The sequence below is a fragment of the Ipomoea triloba genome, chromosome 11, assembly GCF_003576645.1.
Source record: "Ipomoea triloba cultivar NCNSP0323 chromosome 11, ASM357664v1".
Classification (NCBI taxonomy): domain Eukaryota; kingdom Viridiplantae; phylum Streptophyta; class Magnoliopsida; order Solanales; family Convolvulaceae; genus Ipomoea; species Ipomoea triloba.
This window is the reverse complement of record NC_044926.1, coordinates 16,591,322-16,609,052: the sequence shown is the minus strand read 5'-3', so window position 1 is coordinate 16,609,052 and position 17,731 is coordinate 16,591,322. Positions and strand designations below refer to the sequence as shown.

The following is a 17,731-nucleotide window of genomic DNA, read 5'->3' as shown; positions in this document are numbered from 1 at the left end:
GTGTTTTGGTGCTCTCGATGATTTAAAATGCACGCCCACGCGGTCATGATGCCAACAGATACCTCCTGCTCCATCAGTAGTGATGTGAAGTCCAGTAACCTAGCAACCCTCTGCTTGTATGTGAACAACACCTCATACCTGCATCATGTATGGGTTTATAGTGTTATCATATAACGCCTATTATAGTAATGTGTAAACAATTCGAACTAGTAATTCAATTTCACTTGGGGAGAAGAATTTAAAACTGTTTAAGGTGTCTTTTTCCATTACATGTCGTTGTTAATGCTCTGTGCAATCCATTGGTGGATGACGAATGGCTGTGGGATTTCTTCATACGTGATTCCCATAATCTGGCTCATGTAATTGCACAGCATGTCCATTTCGCCGTCTTCTTGCTCGGTGTCAGTCTTTTGTGGCCGTGCTACCTTGGTTGGGGCGCCAAATGGTGGGCCGCATAGGTTCTTCTTTCCGCTGTGGTGTACTCCAATAATTTGCTGGTTCAGCAACACAAGTTAGAATATTTTGTAGTAGCATTTCACAGTGGTCTGTGCATCCACTTTCCATGTTTTCATATGATTTTCACTAGGAATACATGGTTGGTGCAAGCGCAAATTGTTAATTATTTAGGTTTGAAATTTTTACCTCTGCTGGGGTGTTTAATATTTCTCCACTCGGCCTGCAATTTCTATCGCTTCCGGTGCACGCTCGGTATCTGTTTGCATTTCTACAATTGGTTCAGTAGGCTCATGGGACCCTTCTTCATTGGGTGGTAGATCGATGTTGGCCATGGTCTCCATACCCCCATTATTATCCGCTTGCGTGAAGCCCAAGCTGAAACTAGGCATTTCGCACCCATCTGTCCTTAGTAGTGCCGCTCTCTCCACATCCTCCACCACCTTAATGTTTTCGGGGTTTGCCCAAAACTCGTCCTCGTGCTCGCTATCTGTGTTTTCCTTGCTTGGTGGACAACTGCTCACGTTTTGTTGTTGCATCCCCATCAGTCCCTCAACTAACTCTATTGCCTTCCGAATTTTACTCATTATTCCTTCCTTCACAGCCACATCCTCTGTCTCCTGTGTTAATTTCTCCAGATCTAACATGATGGACTTCAGCATTGTCATTTTCTCTGAGACTCGAACTTTAAAACTCTGCGTTTATATGTGCAGGAAAACAGTGTGCATTTCAGTTATTAACAAGGTGCATGTCAGAACTCTGTACAGTTCAAATACTTTATTTATTAGTCATAAAACCAATGTGCATCTTACTTTACTACCCTGTGCATATGACCACAGTTTCAACATTCTGCTGCTAAACTTCTTCTTCCCATTCCCACACTATCATGGTCTACTATTATACATATAAGGTGTGTGCATGTCATACAGTTGGTGTGTGCAGTTTGTAATTAGTTATTACCATGTCACTATTATCAGGATCTTACTCTTCACTCTGCTAAATTTGGAATTACAATTACCTATGTGCATCTTAATGCCATGGTCTGTGCGTTTTCTAATTAACCACTTATCACCTCAAGCGTAGGTCTAATAATATTTCACTTCCAAATACATATGTGCATCTTAGTTAGAAGGGTTGTGCATTGTTTGAAGAATCAGTTTTCAACTACTCATAAGCAAAAATGGTAATGGTGTTTCTTACGCTCTCTTCCACGATTGGTGCGGCAGGGACTGTGTTGTGTACTTCTGCGTCCAAGAGCTCACTCGTCCCAAATCCCCCCAACCTGATTTCTGAGAACGCCCTATCACTCATTAACCGGGTGGTCCAACCTTTTATTCTCGGGACCTGTCGCGGAACGGAGTTGCCGGCGAACATCACTCGGTCCATATATAGTACCTACATGGTCATAAAGTGCCAAAATATATTAGAGGGTGTATGTTCAAGTGTTTAGCCACTTTAATAAAAATATCAACACCGTTGTGCTTACCGACAGCCACTTTAATAAAAATATCAACACCGTTGTGCTTACCGACAGGAAATTTAATAAAAATATCAACACCGTTGTGCTTACCGACAGGAAAAGTAATGGCCCGCAGAATCTCTTGTGCTCTCCTCTTTTCCAAAGTAATGGCCCGCAGAATCTCTTGTGCTCTCCTCTTTTCCATTTATCATGTGTGTCTACGAGGTTGGTCAGTAGGTACTTGCACCAATTCAGATTCGGAATGCGGGCGACATCCTCCAACTCATCAACATACAGCTGGTGGCAGTATCCATTTGTCATGGCTCGGATCAGTGTGGTCACAACCAAAATAGTGAAGTGCCTCTTGAAAATTTCACACCCTGCGGGGTATTCTTCTATGTTATCGCTCACCATCGTTGGTGTTATGGCGTGGTTGGTTGTGAAAAAGCACCCTCGCCATTCAAGTAGTGTTCTCGTAATGTCATTTGGGTCCCGGTTTGTGACATCAGTATCCCCACGTGGGAATCCAAGCACTCTTTGCACATTGTCTTCCTCAATCCGAAGTATTTTATCATCCTCCAACAGTATGGTCATCGTTGCTGGGTCAAAGTTTGTGAGCAACCAACGGCCTAAACGCAATGGTACTTGCTTGATGTTAAGATTAAGGATACCTCCAAATCCTATGGCTGCAACTGCNCGACAGGAAAAGTAATGGCCCGCAGAATCTCTTGTGCTCTCCTCTTTTCCATTTATCATGTGTGTCTACGAGGTTGGTCAGTAGGTACTTGCACCAATTCAGATTCGGAATGCGGGCGACATCCTCCAACTCATCAACATACAGCTGGTGGCAGTATCCATTTGTCATGGCTCGGATCAGTGTGGTCACAACCAAAATAGTGAAGTGCCTCTTGAAAATTTCACACCCTGCGGGGTATTCTTCTATGTTATCGCTCACCATCGTTGGTGTTATGGCGTGGTTGGTTGTGAAAAAGCACCCTCGCCATTCAAGTAGTGTTCTCGTAATGTCATTTGGGTCCCGGTTTGTGACATCAGTATCCCCACGTGGGAATCCAAGCACTCTTTGCACATTGTCTTCCTCAATCCGAAGTATTTTATCATCCTCCAACAGTATGGTCATCGTTGCTGGGTCAAAGTTTGTGAGCAACCAACGGCCTAAACGCAATGGTACTTGCTTGATGTTAAGATTAAGGATACCTCCAAATCCTATGGCTGCAACTGCGTCACGCTGCCTTCGATTGAGTTTTTTGATGGCATCTATTAGTGGTTTGGCGGTTATCCTAGTTTTCATGCTTGGATACTTATCCTCCTCTTCTTCTGTTAATTCGTATTCTGGGGCATCCCATGCGGGGTCAGCTTCTAAGCGCCATAAGAATGCTCGTGGAGGGCTTACGAAGTCATCATCGTCATCCCTATTCCCTGCTTGCTGGGTGGTAGGATTGGTCATCCGTCGTTTTGGACCTGTTCATTGTTAACAACAGTAATTGGGGTAGTAAGTGATAATTCAAATCAGTGCATAGCCAAGTGCACACACTACTGTTATGTCATGCACACACCCTATAGATATCAAAATAGGCCATGACAGTGTGAAATGATAATATTGGGTATGAACAACATGCAATTGGTAAGGTTCTAAAGTGCATAAGCTTTTATTACTACAATGCATATGGCTGGTTTTACTAAGTAGGTGTGCACTGTGGCCACTGAAAATTAGTATGCTTTTCTTGTTTCTATCTACGGTGGTTAGTCTACTGTTCATTTCCACCATTCTATTTTTTAAACTAGGAAAAACATTTGTCTGTCTCAGTTTCAGTCATTGTATTCCACAAAACATGTCACATTGTGCTTCAGAAAGCGGGAATTGGAACATTATGAATGGGGACCACTTTAACGGATCTATTTAGGTTTTACCCACCCTTTTCAATGTCTTGTGTTTTTAAAACTCATTCTACCCACCTACCTGTCCACCCACTACTGACTTTGCAGTCCTATTTATCTGCTGTCAGTACAGAAAACAACCAACCTAACAACATAATTGGCCGTCAATTCCACCTAGTAATTTTGGGTTCAGTTCGTATGTGCGTTACCCACCATAGGAGGACCTTACCGACGTTTTTCCTCCTTGCAATGGAGTGTCGGCTTCTGTGGGTGTGTGCATTACCCACCATAGTCCGACTTTCCCCTGTTCGGTTCCCTAATGGGCGCCGATCATGGAATCGCACAGCAAACAGAGAAAATTAACCGGAAAAAAAAAATTAACAACAAATTCCGCTGAAACAAGACTGCGGTACCTTTCGGTGGTGCTTGGGCTCGTGGTCCTCTCCGTCGCTTTGCTATGGTCTCTGACCGGCCATGGCGACCCGTTTTTTTTCCTCGCAACCGTATGTGTACTGAGCGGTTCTCTCTGTCGTTTGTCGAGGGTTTGTGCTCACCGTGCGGTAGTCGGCCGGCGAATGCTGACGGTTGGGGGGGGGGTGTGGGGATTTCGGCAACGGGGCGGTGGCGTGGGTTTTGTATCCCAAAGGAGTTCAACAGCCTACGTGCGTGCGTTTTGGGAGAGGGAAAATCGGACGGGGTTCTAGAATATCGCTAAGACAGGGTTGCCATTGACTAATTTACCCTTTCCCATTTAATTACCATATACACTAATTCGAATTTAGGCTTTCTACGCGTAGGTTTTGGAAGTGTAATCTGATCCGTTGAAATCTCACATCCTATGGTTAGGAATAAGTCTTATTTCTCATATAAGGTGGTTGTCTCATATGAAGGCAACCCTATATATATATATATATATATATATATATATATATATATATATATATACTTGTGTTGTGATTTTCACTTGAACAACGAAACCAACCGCCATTAGCAAAATAAATAAATAAAAATAAACCGATTATATGTAATTTTTATTAAAAGACTTACTAATCAAATTGCATTCGAGAATCACGGTTTTGTTGTTTGAAAGACGAAATGACAACTTTTGTGTAAGGATGAAAGTGTATTTTGCAATTATTAAAAGATGACTAATTAGAACCATATAAGTCAAAGAACTTGTGGTCAAGCGACATGAAGTGACTTTACTAAATGGGAGGTCATGGGTTTGAGTCTCAGTGAGGGCAATATTGACTCGTTGGGTTTCAGTAGGTATATATGAACAAATACGTCAATAGTACTAAAAAAAACTATACGATTAAAAAGTTAGAATACATTTTTCTTAAAAGATTTGCAAGATATACGGTATTTAAATTACAATAGTACTAAAAAAAACTATACAATTAAAAAGTTAAAATACATTTTTCTTAAAAGATTTGCAAGATATACGGAATTTGAATTACAACATAAGGGGAAAGAGGCAATAGAGAGTCTCACTTGAACAAACAAGGAGGATGGCAATACTGAAAAGAACATTCTTTTGTGTTTTTTTCATCTTTTTCTAAAAAATGTCTAGAGCTTATACTTGATTTGTGATTTCCCTTGTACTATATATACAATAATAAAAAAAAGGAGTTAATTCCATTTTTGGTCCTAGATTTATAGGTGGCATTCCACTTTTAGTCCTTTTTTTTTTCTTTCAAAACATCCACTTTTGATCCTAGTATTATTGTGGCATGACCATTTTTGGTCCTCGATCAACAAAACAGTTTAAATTTCGTCAAATACAAGAGCATTTCAGTCTTCAATTTTGATTTTGTTTCAAAAAATAAACATAAAAAATATAGCGGGTCAACCTACTTTGTATAAAAAAGATCAAAATGTCATTGTATTTAACGGTATTTTAATGATTTTCTTGACGAAGGACTAAAAATGGTCATGCCACAATAATACTAGGACTAAAAGTGGATGTTTTGAAAAAAAGGACTAAAAGTGGAATGCCACCTATAAATTTAGGACCAAAAATGGAATTAACTAAAAAAAAAAGTGATTGCAATAAATGTTTACCATCGAAGTCTATATAATACAGATTTTATACCAAAAATGCATGATTATATCTTTTACTAGTTTGCTGAAATTATTAATTTATTGATTTATTTCCAAAATAATAGTGATTTCCTTTATATATCCCAGAATGGAAATTAAAATATATGGTCCATATTATACTAGATTACTGAAATTATTAATTGATTAATTTATTTTCCAAATAATAGTGATTTACTTTTTATATGCCAGAATAGAAATTAAAATATATTGTCCATATTATACTAGATTACTTAAATTATTATTTGATTAATTTATTTCCAAAATTATTAGTAATTTCCTTTTTTATATGCTAGAAAGGAAAGCATTAGATCAATGCCTTAAAGAAAAGGAGAGCATTTTTCTGCACACATAGTATAACCTTGTGCAGTTGAAATATGAAATTTATGCACCTACCTATAGTAGAGAACTTGTGCACGCACTTGTGTAAAAATTGTGCACTTCAAAGTAAGAAAAATTTACAAAAAATTTTACTGTATTTTTTAAACTTATATTTCCATACTTGTGTGTGTGGCTCATGTCAACTTGGAAAACATACACGCGCACCTCATAAATCATACAACCACATTGGGACTTTTTTATATAAAAAAATGTTAATTAAAATTAAAAATGCTACCATTTAAGTTTAGTGGACTAATTTAATACTAATTAATTTTTTTTAATTTTACTAGTCCGCTAAACTTAAATGGTAAGCATTTTTAATTTTATATTAGCATTTTTGTATATAAAATTTTTTACACATATGTAAAATAAAATTTTATAAATAATTATTTAAAATAAAAAATTTAAATAATTATATTTAAAATTTATTTTTTAAAAAAATTAAATTGTTACTCATAAAAACATACAAAAACTGAAAAATTGAATTGTTTATAAAGTTGAAGTAGTTAATTGAATGTTTTTTGAGTTCAGGGTGCTAATTGAACTTTTTGAGTAGTTGAGGGGCTCGCTATTTGAATGTTTTTTGAGTTCAGGGTGCCAATTGAACTTTCTTGATTAGTAGAGGGGGCTATTTGACTCTTATGCATTTTTATTAAAACACTTACAAATCAAACATCTAATATGAATCAAATTGCATTCGAGAATCACGGTTTTGTTGTTTGAAAGACGAAATGACAACTTTTGTCTAAAGACAAAAGTGTATTTTGAAATTATTAAAAGACGACCGATTAGAACTATATGATTAGAACTATATGATTAGTCAAAGATCTTGTGGTTAAGTGGAATGGAGTGACTCTCTTAAATGGGAGGTCATAGATTCGATCCTTAGTGGGAGTAATAGTGGGAGTAATATTGACTAGTTGGGCTTCAATAGGCTGAGAAAAGAATATATAAACAGATACTACATGCATACTCAAAAAAAAAAAAGAAAAAAGAACTATATGATTAAAAAGTTTGAATACATTTTTCTTAAAAGATTTGCAAGATATACGAATTTGAATTACAACATAATGGGAAAGAGGCAATAAGAGTCTCACTTGAATAAACAAGGAGGATAACAATACCGAAAAAAACATTCTTTTGTGTTTTTTTCCATCTTTTTCTAAACAATGTCTACAGCTTGTACTTGATTTGTGATTTCCCTTCGACTATATATCTACTATACTAATAAGAGCCAAAGAGAGTTAAGCCTAAAATGGGTAGAAAAAATGGCGGTCAAATTATTTAATCAAATGGATGGTTTAGATGAATTATTTAAACAAATAGATGGTTAAGATAATTCATATTAATATTATTAATAGAGATTACCTAATTTAACCTTACTTTTATGATTATCCGTTAAGTTTTCCGCTAAATATTCTCTTCTCCGTTAATATTCCGTTAACTTTTAACTTACCCATTAATTTCTATAAGAAAGGTCTTAGGTTCGAACCTCATCTTAATCAAATTTGACATAATTAAGTTTCTTACTCTATTTTACTCTTATTAAATTAAATAAATTAGTAGCTACAACAAAAAATGATACATATGTATTTCTTTAATTTATAATTATGTGTCTACAATACCTTTATTTGAAAAAATTATTCATTATCAAAAAATTAAATTAAATAAGATAAATAATTTCATTAGTTATATTGTCTTTATTTTCTCTCATTAAAAGATTCTTTACATTCAAATTTATCAATTGATATTCATTACATTGTCCATTATCTTATTTTTACAATATCTTGTAATTAAATATCAAAGTTATAGTACAAAACAATGTTATATATTTATTTACCAAGTATTTTATTAATACTATGAAAAAAGTTTTTAAAATAATTTGAAGCTAATTATATTAACTACTTGGGGATTGGTTGACAAAGAGAGTACTCAAATAATAACCCAACAAATTAAAGCGGAATCACTCTATTTTACTCTTATTGAATTAAATAAATTAGTAGTTACACCAAAAAATGATACATATGTATTTCTTTAATACCATGAAAAAAATAAAAAAGAATAGTTTGAAACCAATCATATTAACTACTTGGGGGATTTGTTGACAATGAAAGTACTCAAATAACCCATTACCCAGCAAATTGAAGCGAGAAACTACCTTTTAATATCTTTGTAATACATAATATTTTAAATTTTCAAATTTTTATTAATTTATTTGATCTTTTTTCTTAAACTAGGGATTTCTTTATCCACAATAACTCATTCAACAATAATGGTTATACCAAATTAACCCCAAGCAGAACACCTAAAGGAAAGTCCATAACTCCTATATCATAATCTCATTGCATGACGTTGTCATCTATGCTACCAACAATAACCGAATTGCAAATAACATACTACCAACAAAAAGGAAGAGAACAAATAGTAAAGATGAAGACAATGACAATATTACTCAAAAGAGAATTAAGAACACTTAGAAAAATTCAAATTAAAAGTACTATTTATTTAGACTATCATTTTTAGACCAAATATTTAGATTATCGATTTTACAAGGTTGCAAACATTTATTTTAGTAATAATTATAATGAATTTTCTATATTATCTTGGATTCATATACTTTGAGTTAGATATTTAAATAAAAAAATTCAACATTTAATTACTTATGTATAAACTTCTCCTATATAATCTTGCATTGATATACTTTCAAATATTTATTTAAATATAAACATTGGGCATTAACCAATTTGTGCAATGCGCGTATAAAACTAGTACAATAAAATAAAAGTGATTGCAATAAATGTTTACCATCTAAGTCTATATAATACAGATTTTATACCAAAAACGCATGATTATATCTTTTTCTAGTTTACTGAAATTATTAATTGATTAATTTATTCTCCAAATAATAGTGAATTCCTTTTTATATGCCAGAATAGAAATTAAAATATATTGTCCATATTATACTAGATTACTTAAATTGTTATTTGATTAATTTATTTCCAAAATTATTAGTAATTTACTTTTTTTTATATGCTAAAAAGGAAATTAAAATATATGTCCATATTATACTAGATTATTGAAATTATTATTTGATTAATTTATTTCCCAAATTATAGTAATTTCCTTTTTTATATGCCAGAATGGAAATTAAAATATATGGTCTATATTATACTAGATTGCCAAAATTACGGGGCGTTTGGTTAGAAAGAGTGAATTAGGAGGGAAAAGAATTGTGATTTCATGGGAGAGGAATAATGTGGGAATAAAATGTGAATTTAAATTATAGTGTTTGATTTGCATTAATAGAATTACCAGACGGGAGTCAGTCTTGATCACCAGAGTTTCGCACTCGTTTGCCAACTGGCCGACCACCAGACGGGAGTCGGTCTTAATCCGTACCCTAGTTGCTTTTAGTGCTCAGACGAGGCGTAGAGCACCAATGATTGCCTCGTACTCAGCTTCATTGTTTGAGGTACAGAATTGATACTATAAGGCATAGTAGAGATGGAAACCCTGAGGGGTGGTGATTATGACCCCACCTCTGCAATGGTGCGCGTTAGCGGCACCATCTATCTGAATCTCCCACAACTTGACATCACTAGGCTACTCGTTAGTATGAGGCTCATCAGCTTGCGGTGAGCATTCTACTACGAAGTCAGCCAAGACATGAGCTCTGATAGATGGCCTGGGCAGGTACTCAAGTCAATACTAGGTGAGCTCGACTGCCACTTAATTAATCTTCCAAATGAGTTGGGGGCTTTGCGAGATACGTGCTAATGGCCAGTTAGTCAATACCCTGACATGATAAGCTTGAAAGTACAACACTAGCTTACGGACTGTCACAACCAGCGTGAAGACTACTTTCTCAAGTGGCGTATATCTAACTTTCGCGCCTTTTAATGTTCACCCCACGTAATACACCGGGTGCTGTGTTGTCTCCTTTTCACGCACTAAGACCAATCCGATCGCCCTCTGCGAGGTAGCCAAATATAGGAATATCGCTTCTCCCTCCTTAGGCTTAGACAACAGCGGGGGAGTTAATAAATACCACTTTAGGTCTTCGAAGGCGGTCTCGCATTCTTCTGTCCTCTGAAACCCTTCTCGCTTTTTCGTAGCCTCGAAGAATGGTAAGGCTCGGTCAGCGGAATTGGACAGAAATCAACTGAGAGCTGCCAGGCGACTAGTCAGGCACTGCATCTCCTTTAGGTTCTTGGGCGGTTGCATGTCCAAAATAACCTTGACTTTCTCGGGGTTGGGCTCAATTCCGTGCCGAGTGACCATGTATCCCAAGAACTTTCCTCCCCTAACCGCGAATGCACACTTCTTCAGGTTTAGCCATAAATTGTATTTCCTCATTATGCTAAAGCAGTCGGCTAGATCTTTTACATGCTCCCTTTCTTCTTTACTTTTAACCAGAATGTCGTCTACATAGGCTGCCATAGACTTGTCGATTAGGCTCTTGAATAGCCTGGCTACCATGCGCGTATAAGTAGCTCCCGAGTTTTTCAACCCAAAGGGCATTACTTTGTAACAATACACCCCGTCTGGCGTAATGAAGGCAGTCTTCTCCTCATCTTCCGTGTGCATAAAGATCTGATGATATCCACTGAAGGCGTCCATAAAACTCAACAACGCGCAGCCGGCCGTTTCATCCACCAACTAGTCGATGTGTGGCAACTGGAACGGGTCTTTGGGACCTACCTTGTTCAGGTCCGTGTAATCAACACACATTCACCAAGGTGGCAGCTTTGGCACTAGCACCACGTTAGCTTGCCAGGCTAGATACTTAACTTCCTGAATATGGACGGCCGCCAGCATCGTATCGACCTCCTTTTTGACAAAGTCCCGACGGTCGTTCAATAGATATCACCTTCTCTAATCGATATGCTTTAGCCCTAGGTCGACCGTTAAATGATGGGTGATAATGGCTCGGTCGACTCACGGCATGTCTTCAGGCCTCTAGGTGAATATCTCTTTAAAGTCCCCAGTACTAGGATGACTGCCTCCCTTATGCTCTCATGAAGTCCGACTCCGATTTTCACCTTCCTTTTAGGTCGGTCTATGTCTAGGACAATCTCTTCTAACTCGACGGCTTATTCCTCCGCCTAATGAGAAATAGTGTTTACGCATAAGTCTTTCAAGCCTACTCGCTAACATGCTTGTAGGCAACAACTCCTAGCCATCTTTTGGTCACATCGCACTACGCTGATGCCCGTCGATGTGCTGAACTTCATATATAAATGCTCAATCACTACTACAGAAAACACTTTTAACGTCGGTTATTTGGACCCTACAATGTCGGTTTTTAACCGACGTTGTTGTAGGGGACGTTATAAACTAATTATACGACGTCGGTTATTTAACCGACGTCGTATATTTTTTTATTTATTAATTATAACTTACGACGTCGGTTGTTAATAAACAACCGACGTTGTATATATATTTTTTAAATTTTATTTACTTTACACGTCGATTGTTTTCAAATAACCGACGTGTAAAGCTTATTCTTTTAAAAAAATAAATACATAAGACGTCGGTTAAAAACTTAACCGACGTCGTATGTTTATATTTAAATTTTTCAATTACATAACACGTCGGTTTTTAACAAAAAACCGACGTGATATGTAATTGAAAAATTTAAAAAAAAAAATATTTTTGTTATTTGTACCCAAAACTTGTTCAAATATATAAATATATATATCACAGACATTCAAAACCTGCTCAAATACAATTTAATATTTTATAATCTCAAAGTTAATACAATGATATCCTTGCATTGCATTTCAAATGGAGTTGCATGAAGCTTTTTCAAATGAAAAATAAAAAGAAAACAAAAATTGAAATAAACAATTAATCTAGTAAATGTGGCTCCAATGCGGACCTGCAAATGAGCAAGAGAAATAACTAAAATATGCTAAATGTCACCAAAATGCAAAAATTGTCATCTTAATAAAGCCTTATTTGACAGAAAATCTCAGCGCACCTATGTACAAACAACTTATATGGTTAAGTGCTAAAAATAGTCACAGATGCGCTATAGAACTTAAACAGTGAAAAGATGAATAAGTCAAAGGATCAAAATAAGGATAGACATAGATACAAATGTTGTAAATTCAAGGCTCATTTCCTTCCATTATCACAAGCTTCCCTCATGTCACAGAATAAAATTGAACTTTCCAAAAAATAAAAACTTAGAAAGACCACAAGTGAATTTATGTTTAGAAACAAATTTATTGCTCAAATATTGGACAACAAATAGAAATTCGACAATAGATTATGTTCAAACCTACCAATTTGACAAGTTAGAGAGAGGCTACATGCTGGTTTATATATTTGAAGCTAGGCTACAGACTATAACTATGCACAAGTAAATTGTAGAATGAGAAAATGGCATGAGAGAATGCTGTGAGATGTGGAAATGCTATTCTAAATACATACAGAATACAATCTACCTGTAAATACTGTCTTCCAGTAACTGAAACCCAGTCCTGAAGTTAGGTGAACTACCCTGAGATTTACAAGAGCAAAACTTTAGCCCTAAAAGCATGAGAAGGAAAAACGTCCCGGTTGCACATGGATTACGAGTAAAGTTACAGGAGAGCTTTGTGGCTCCTTGTAACAATTGTAACACCCCGTAAATTCGTTAAAGCCTCGGGACCGGTAATTATTTCCACCGGGCGATTTATTTGATTTAATTGGGCTAGTCTTTCCAATTTCATATATAGATATATATATATATATTTCTTGAACCCGAAATTTATTATTCTACTCACAAGCCCAATCCTTGATTTAATTCTTGTAAGGGATTTATTCTAATTTGGATTCTTACAATTCTTTTAAGTAAGAATATATTTTTATAATGGCCCAATTTCCTTATGATAGTATATATATATTGTCTCTAAGACATTTAATTCCTAATATTATGGGCTTTCTCCTTATTCTATGTATTTATCTATTTAAGAGATGAATCATTTGGCCCAATAATTATTCATGTACATAGAATTGTTACATATAAAGAGTTAAGCCCATTCCTTATTAAATCTTCCACCCTAACATATACATATATGTATATATGTATATATGTATTATGATATATATATATTCAAGACTTAGCATTTTCTAGAGATTTCCACTCTCTCTCTCTCTTTTCCCTACTCATTCACGCCATTTTCATCTTCTTCTCCTTCAAAGATTGGTCTCCATTTCACCTTCAATATTCAAGTCAAGATTGCTCTTTTAGGATTGTTGGGGCTTGGGTAAGTATCTATATCTAAGAGTATGCCTTGCATCATGTAGTTTTCATAATCTTTATACAAGTTCTCATGTTGTTCTTTTGGGGATGTTTTCGGAAAAGATGATCAAGGTGGAGGTGAAGCTTTGTGAAGAAGTTTGAGAGTCCTTGGGTGGAGTGTGCTTCAAGAGGTAACCATCATGTCCACTAAAACCTATTTTTACACTCTCAATCTATGATATTATTTGGTGTGTTGGAATCCTGATGATTTCTTTGCTGCTTAGCCTATTTGTTGTTGTCTGTGAAGTCATCTTTGATGGATTATGAACTTGTGTTCTTGATCCTTTGTGTATTGATGTTTATAGATGTTTATTGGCATGGATTCCTTGTTTATTTGGCTTCTGGGAGTTATAATCTGAGTAATCTAATCCTATTTTGTATTCTGATCTGAACATTTGCGTATTATGTCTGAGTCTATGATCTGAGGTTTGGGTTTGCCCTTGCGGAGTACCCCAGCGGTATAATGTGTCCCGCTGGAGTCTTCCGTAAGTGGCTCACAGTGAGGGTTGGCGGAGGAAGGTGGTCCGCCGAGGTGTTCCGCCTTTTCCTTGCGGAGGGGTGCGGCGGAGGGCAGTGTTTCGCTGGGCTGTTCCGTTAGTTCTGCTGGGAGCTTGTTCCAGTGAGCTATTCTGTGACCTGTTTGTTTGGTTGTTTCCCCTTTTGTTCTGAATCTTGTTGGAGTATTTTGTTGGGTATTTTACCATGCCTTTGGAGTATTTATTCATATCTCTTGGTCCATCTTTTGAATCTCTTGCTTTGTTGAATTCTTGATTATATTATCTAGGAGTTGGGTTGTGTTCATATCTGAGATGAACACTATGAGTGGTTGTTTTTGGACTGAGGTTGAGGTTGGATATAGATGGTGAATCTTTGAGTATCCTTGTGTATTCTAGAGGCTTTACTTGCCATTTGTGTATATGGGCACTATTTGCCATTTGTGTATATGAGCATTATTTTCTATTTGTGTATATCGGCGCTATTTGCCACTTTGGTAGCTGAGGAATATTTGCCTCTATGTATTCGGGCACGATTTGCCTTCGCGTATTTGGGCACCATTTGCCTTTATGATTCGGGTATTATTTACCTCCGTGAACTGAGTTTGGTTTGATGTTTGGTATGAGGATTGGTGTTGGTTGGAGGGTAAGGGTTAGTACTTATCCTTAGGTTGAGGTCTATTTGGTCTCTTTACTTGATTCTTGAGTTATCTCGTACCTCGTTGTTGTTAGTTATTCTTGGATATATTCTTGTTGATCGTTTCTTATGAGTATTCTATTGAATTCTTGACTCTGTTGATATCTTGCTATCTTGTGAAATCCAATTGAATATTGGTATTGTTGAGAAGTCTTGGTTTATCCTTTATTCAGCATGTTATTGTTGAGTATCCGATTTCAAGTATTGAACAGTTCGTTGGTGTTTATATTCTATATGGGTGTGTAAACCTATTTACAACTTATTATATATCTATACTTCCTTGCGGGTGTGAGTAGTGGTTGCTTAGCAGTCTTTTGCTAATGGTTTCTTGTATGTTTTCCAGGAATGCCATAAGTCGAAGCGAGAGCGCGCTAGAGCTTATCTATTTGGGCAGCTTAGACATAGTTTTGTTGTTTTAGACTTATGTTTTGGGCCTGTGTGCCAATATGAGACTATATGTACTCTTGTTTAGCTTTCGATGTTTTGACGTTACTTGAGGTTTATATCTATACAGTTGGTTCAGTTTTTGGTTAGCCTGCGCATCTAGGCCGTGCTTTTTTTACCTAGATGTGGCATGATACCCCTTTAGGTTTTAATCGCTTCCGCTATGTATGTTTGATAGTTGAGATAGGCAGCTTTTACGTTAAAGTTTTGCCATCTCGACTTGTGAAAAGTTGGGGTGTCACAGTTGGTATCAAAGCCTGTGTTGAGGTCTAAGTAGGGATCCTAGGGTTTGAAATCTGAGACTCTAGGACTTGATCAGTAGAAATTAAGATGTTTTGAGAATCCTAGGATGTGTGAATTCTAGGATGCGTGGTGAGGACTCATTTTAGTTGTTCATAACTTGTTGTGTTGTTGTTTGCTTTGTTTGCATGTTGTTGTGAGCTTGTTCTCACTTCCTTCTTGTACGTTTGGGAAGGCCGACCGCAGTGCTACCCGTCTTTCCGTAGTTATCTCTCTCTCGTTAGTGATCATGGTGCCACCTCGTCGACATGAGGACTTCCAGGACGTGCCCTATGGTGAGCAGTTGATGCAAAATCTGCAACAGCTGACGCAGATCACACAGCTTCTGGGTAACACGATGGTTCAGAACAACCAACGCGGGCAGCCGGACCTCGTTAGGAGGGTGGCGGGGTAGCATCCACCCTTCTTTGCCGGGCAGGAGGATCCCGTGGTCCTCGAAGAGTGGATAAGGGCCTTCGATAAGATCCTGGAAGTGGTGGAATGCCCACCGGGCAGGCAAGCGGAGATGGCTAGCTTTTATCTGCAGGAGGAGGCTGATCTTTGGTGGATCCATGAAGGGCCGGCAATGAGACAGGAGCCAGGCTTCGGTTGGGAATCCTTTAAGGACAAGATGCGCGCCCGTTTTTATCCCGCGCATGTGAAGGCTGCTATGCAGGAAGAATTCCTTCACCTCAAGCAGGGATCGCGGATTGTGCAGGAGTACCACAAGCGCTTCTTGGAGTTGGCTCTCTTTGCTCCGACGTTGGCCCCCACAGAGGAGAGCAAGATCGATAGATTTGTAGCTGGGCTGAATTTGGACACTCGTATGGCGCTGGTTGTGTTCAAGTTCTAGACACTGAGTGAGGCCTACAATAGTGCAGTTGATCACTACCGCGTGCTAACCATCCGACGAGGAGCACAAGACCGCTCTAAGAGGCCGAGAGAGGGTGGTACATCCGACCCCACGAGGCCTAGACCTGGAGGCTCCGGTTCAGGAGGAAGTTTTCTGAAAGGTGGTGCTAGCCGTGGAGGTGCTTCCCGCCCTGGCCTGGGGCAAGGACCGAGGGGTGATGGAATCCGAGAGCGGCACTTCTACTGTAGGAGGTGTGGGAAAGACCACCCAGGGAAGAACTGTGAAGGGTTTTTGGTTGAGTGTTTTAGTTGCGGTCAGCGAGGGCACAGAGCTTATGAGTGCACCTCCTGGAAGGGATGAGCTTATGAGTGCACCTCCTGGAAGGGAGGATCATCCCAGTCCAGACCGAGTGTGACCCCGGGAGCCCCGATGGCGACCCAATCTTCCAAGGAGCCAAGTTTTCTGAAAGGTGGTGCTAGCCGTGGAGGTGCTTCCCGCCCTGGCCTGGGGCAAGGACCGAGGGGTGATGGAATCCGAGAGCGGCACTTCTACTGTAGGAGGTGTGGGAAAGACCACCCAGGGAAGAACTGTGAAGGGTTTTTGGTTGAGTGTTTTAGTTGCGGTCAGCGAGGGCACAGAGCTTATGAGTGCACCTCCTGGAAGGGATGAGCTTATGAGTGCACCTCCTGGAAGGGAGGATCATCCCAGTCCAGACCGAGTGTGACCCCGGGAGCCCCGATGGCGACCCAATCTTCCAAGGAGCCAAGTTTTCTGAAAGGTGGTGCTAGCCGTGGAGGTGCTTCCCGCCCTGGCCTGGGGCAAGGACCGAGGGGTGATGGAATCCGAGAGCGGCACTTCTACTGTAGGAGGTGTGGGAAAGACCACCCAGGGAAGAACTGTGAAGGGTTTTTGGTTGAGTGTTTTAGTTGCGGTCAGCGAGGGCACAGAGCTTATGAGTGCACCTCCTGGAAGGGATGAGCTTATGAGTGCACCTCCTGGAAGGGAGGATCATCCCAGTCCAGACCGAGTGTGACCCCGGGAGCCCCGATGGCGACCCAATCTTCCAAGGAGCCAAGTTTTCTGAAAGGTGGTGCTAGCCGTGGAGGTGCTTCCCGCCCTGGCCTGGGGCAAGGACCGAGGGGTGATGGAATCCGAGAGCGGCACTTCTACTGTAGGAGGTGTGGGAAAGACCACCCAGGGAAGAACTGTGAAGGGTTTTTGGTTGAGTGTTTTAGTTGCGGTCAGCGAGGGCACAGAGCTTATGAGTGCACCTCCTGGAAGGGATGAGCTTATGAGTGCACCTCCTGGAAGGGAGGATCATCCCAGTCCAGACCGAGTGTGACCCCGGGAGCCCCGATGGCGACCCAATCTTCCAAGGAGCCCG

The 17,731-nt window shown here is 38.7% G+C and overlaps 1 protein-coding gene across 2 annotated transcripts in view; it reads right to left on the bottom strand.

Annotated features, from left to right (window-relative positions):
* Positions 1 to 12,005: 12,005 nt before the first annotated feature.
* The window catches only part of LOC115996414 (phosphatidylinositol 4-kinase alpha 1-like), a 16,142-nt gene continuing 10,416 nt past the window's right edge, over positions 12,006 to 17,731 (bottom strand). For both annotated transcript variants that reach the window (XR_004093615.1, XM_031235617.1), the window contains exons 4-5: positions 12,742 to 12,797; positions 12,006 to 12,170 (exon numbers count right to left, since the gene is read on the bottom strand). Coding sequence is in view for 1 of the 2 variants with exons in the window: in XM_031235617.1 (XP_031091477.1) it covers positions 12,145 to 12,170; positions 12,742 to 12,797 (82 nt within the window). In the remaining variant the exon portion in view is untranslated. The remainder of the gene's footprint in view (positions 12,171 to 12,741; positions 12,798 to 17,731) is intronic.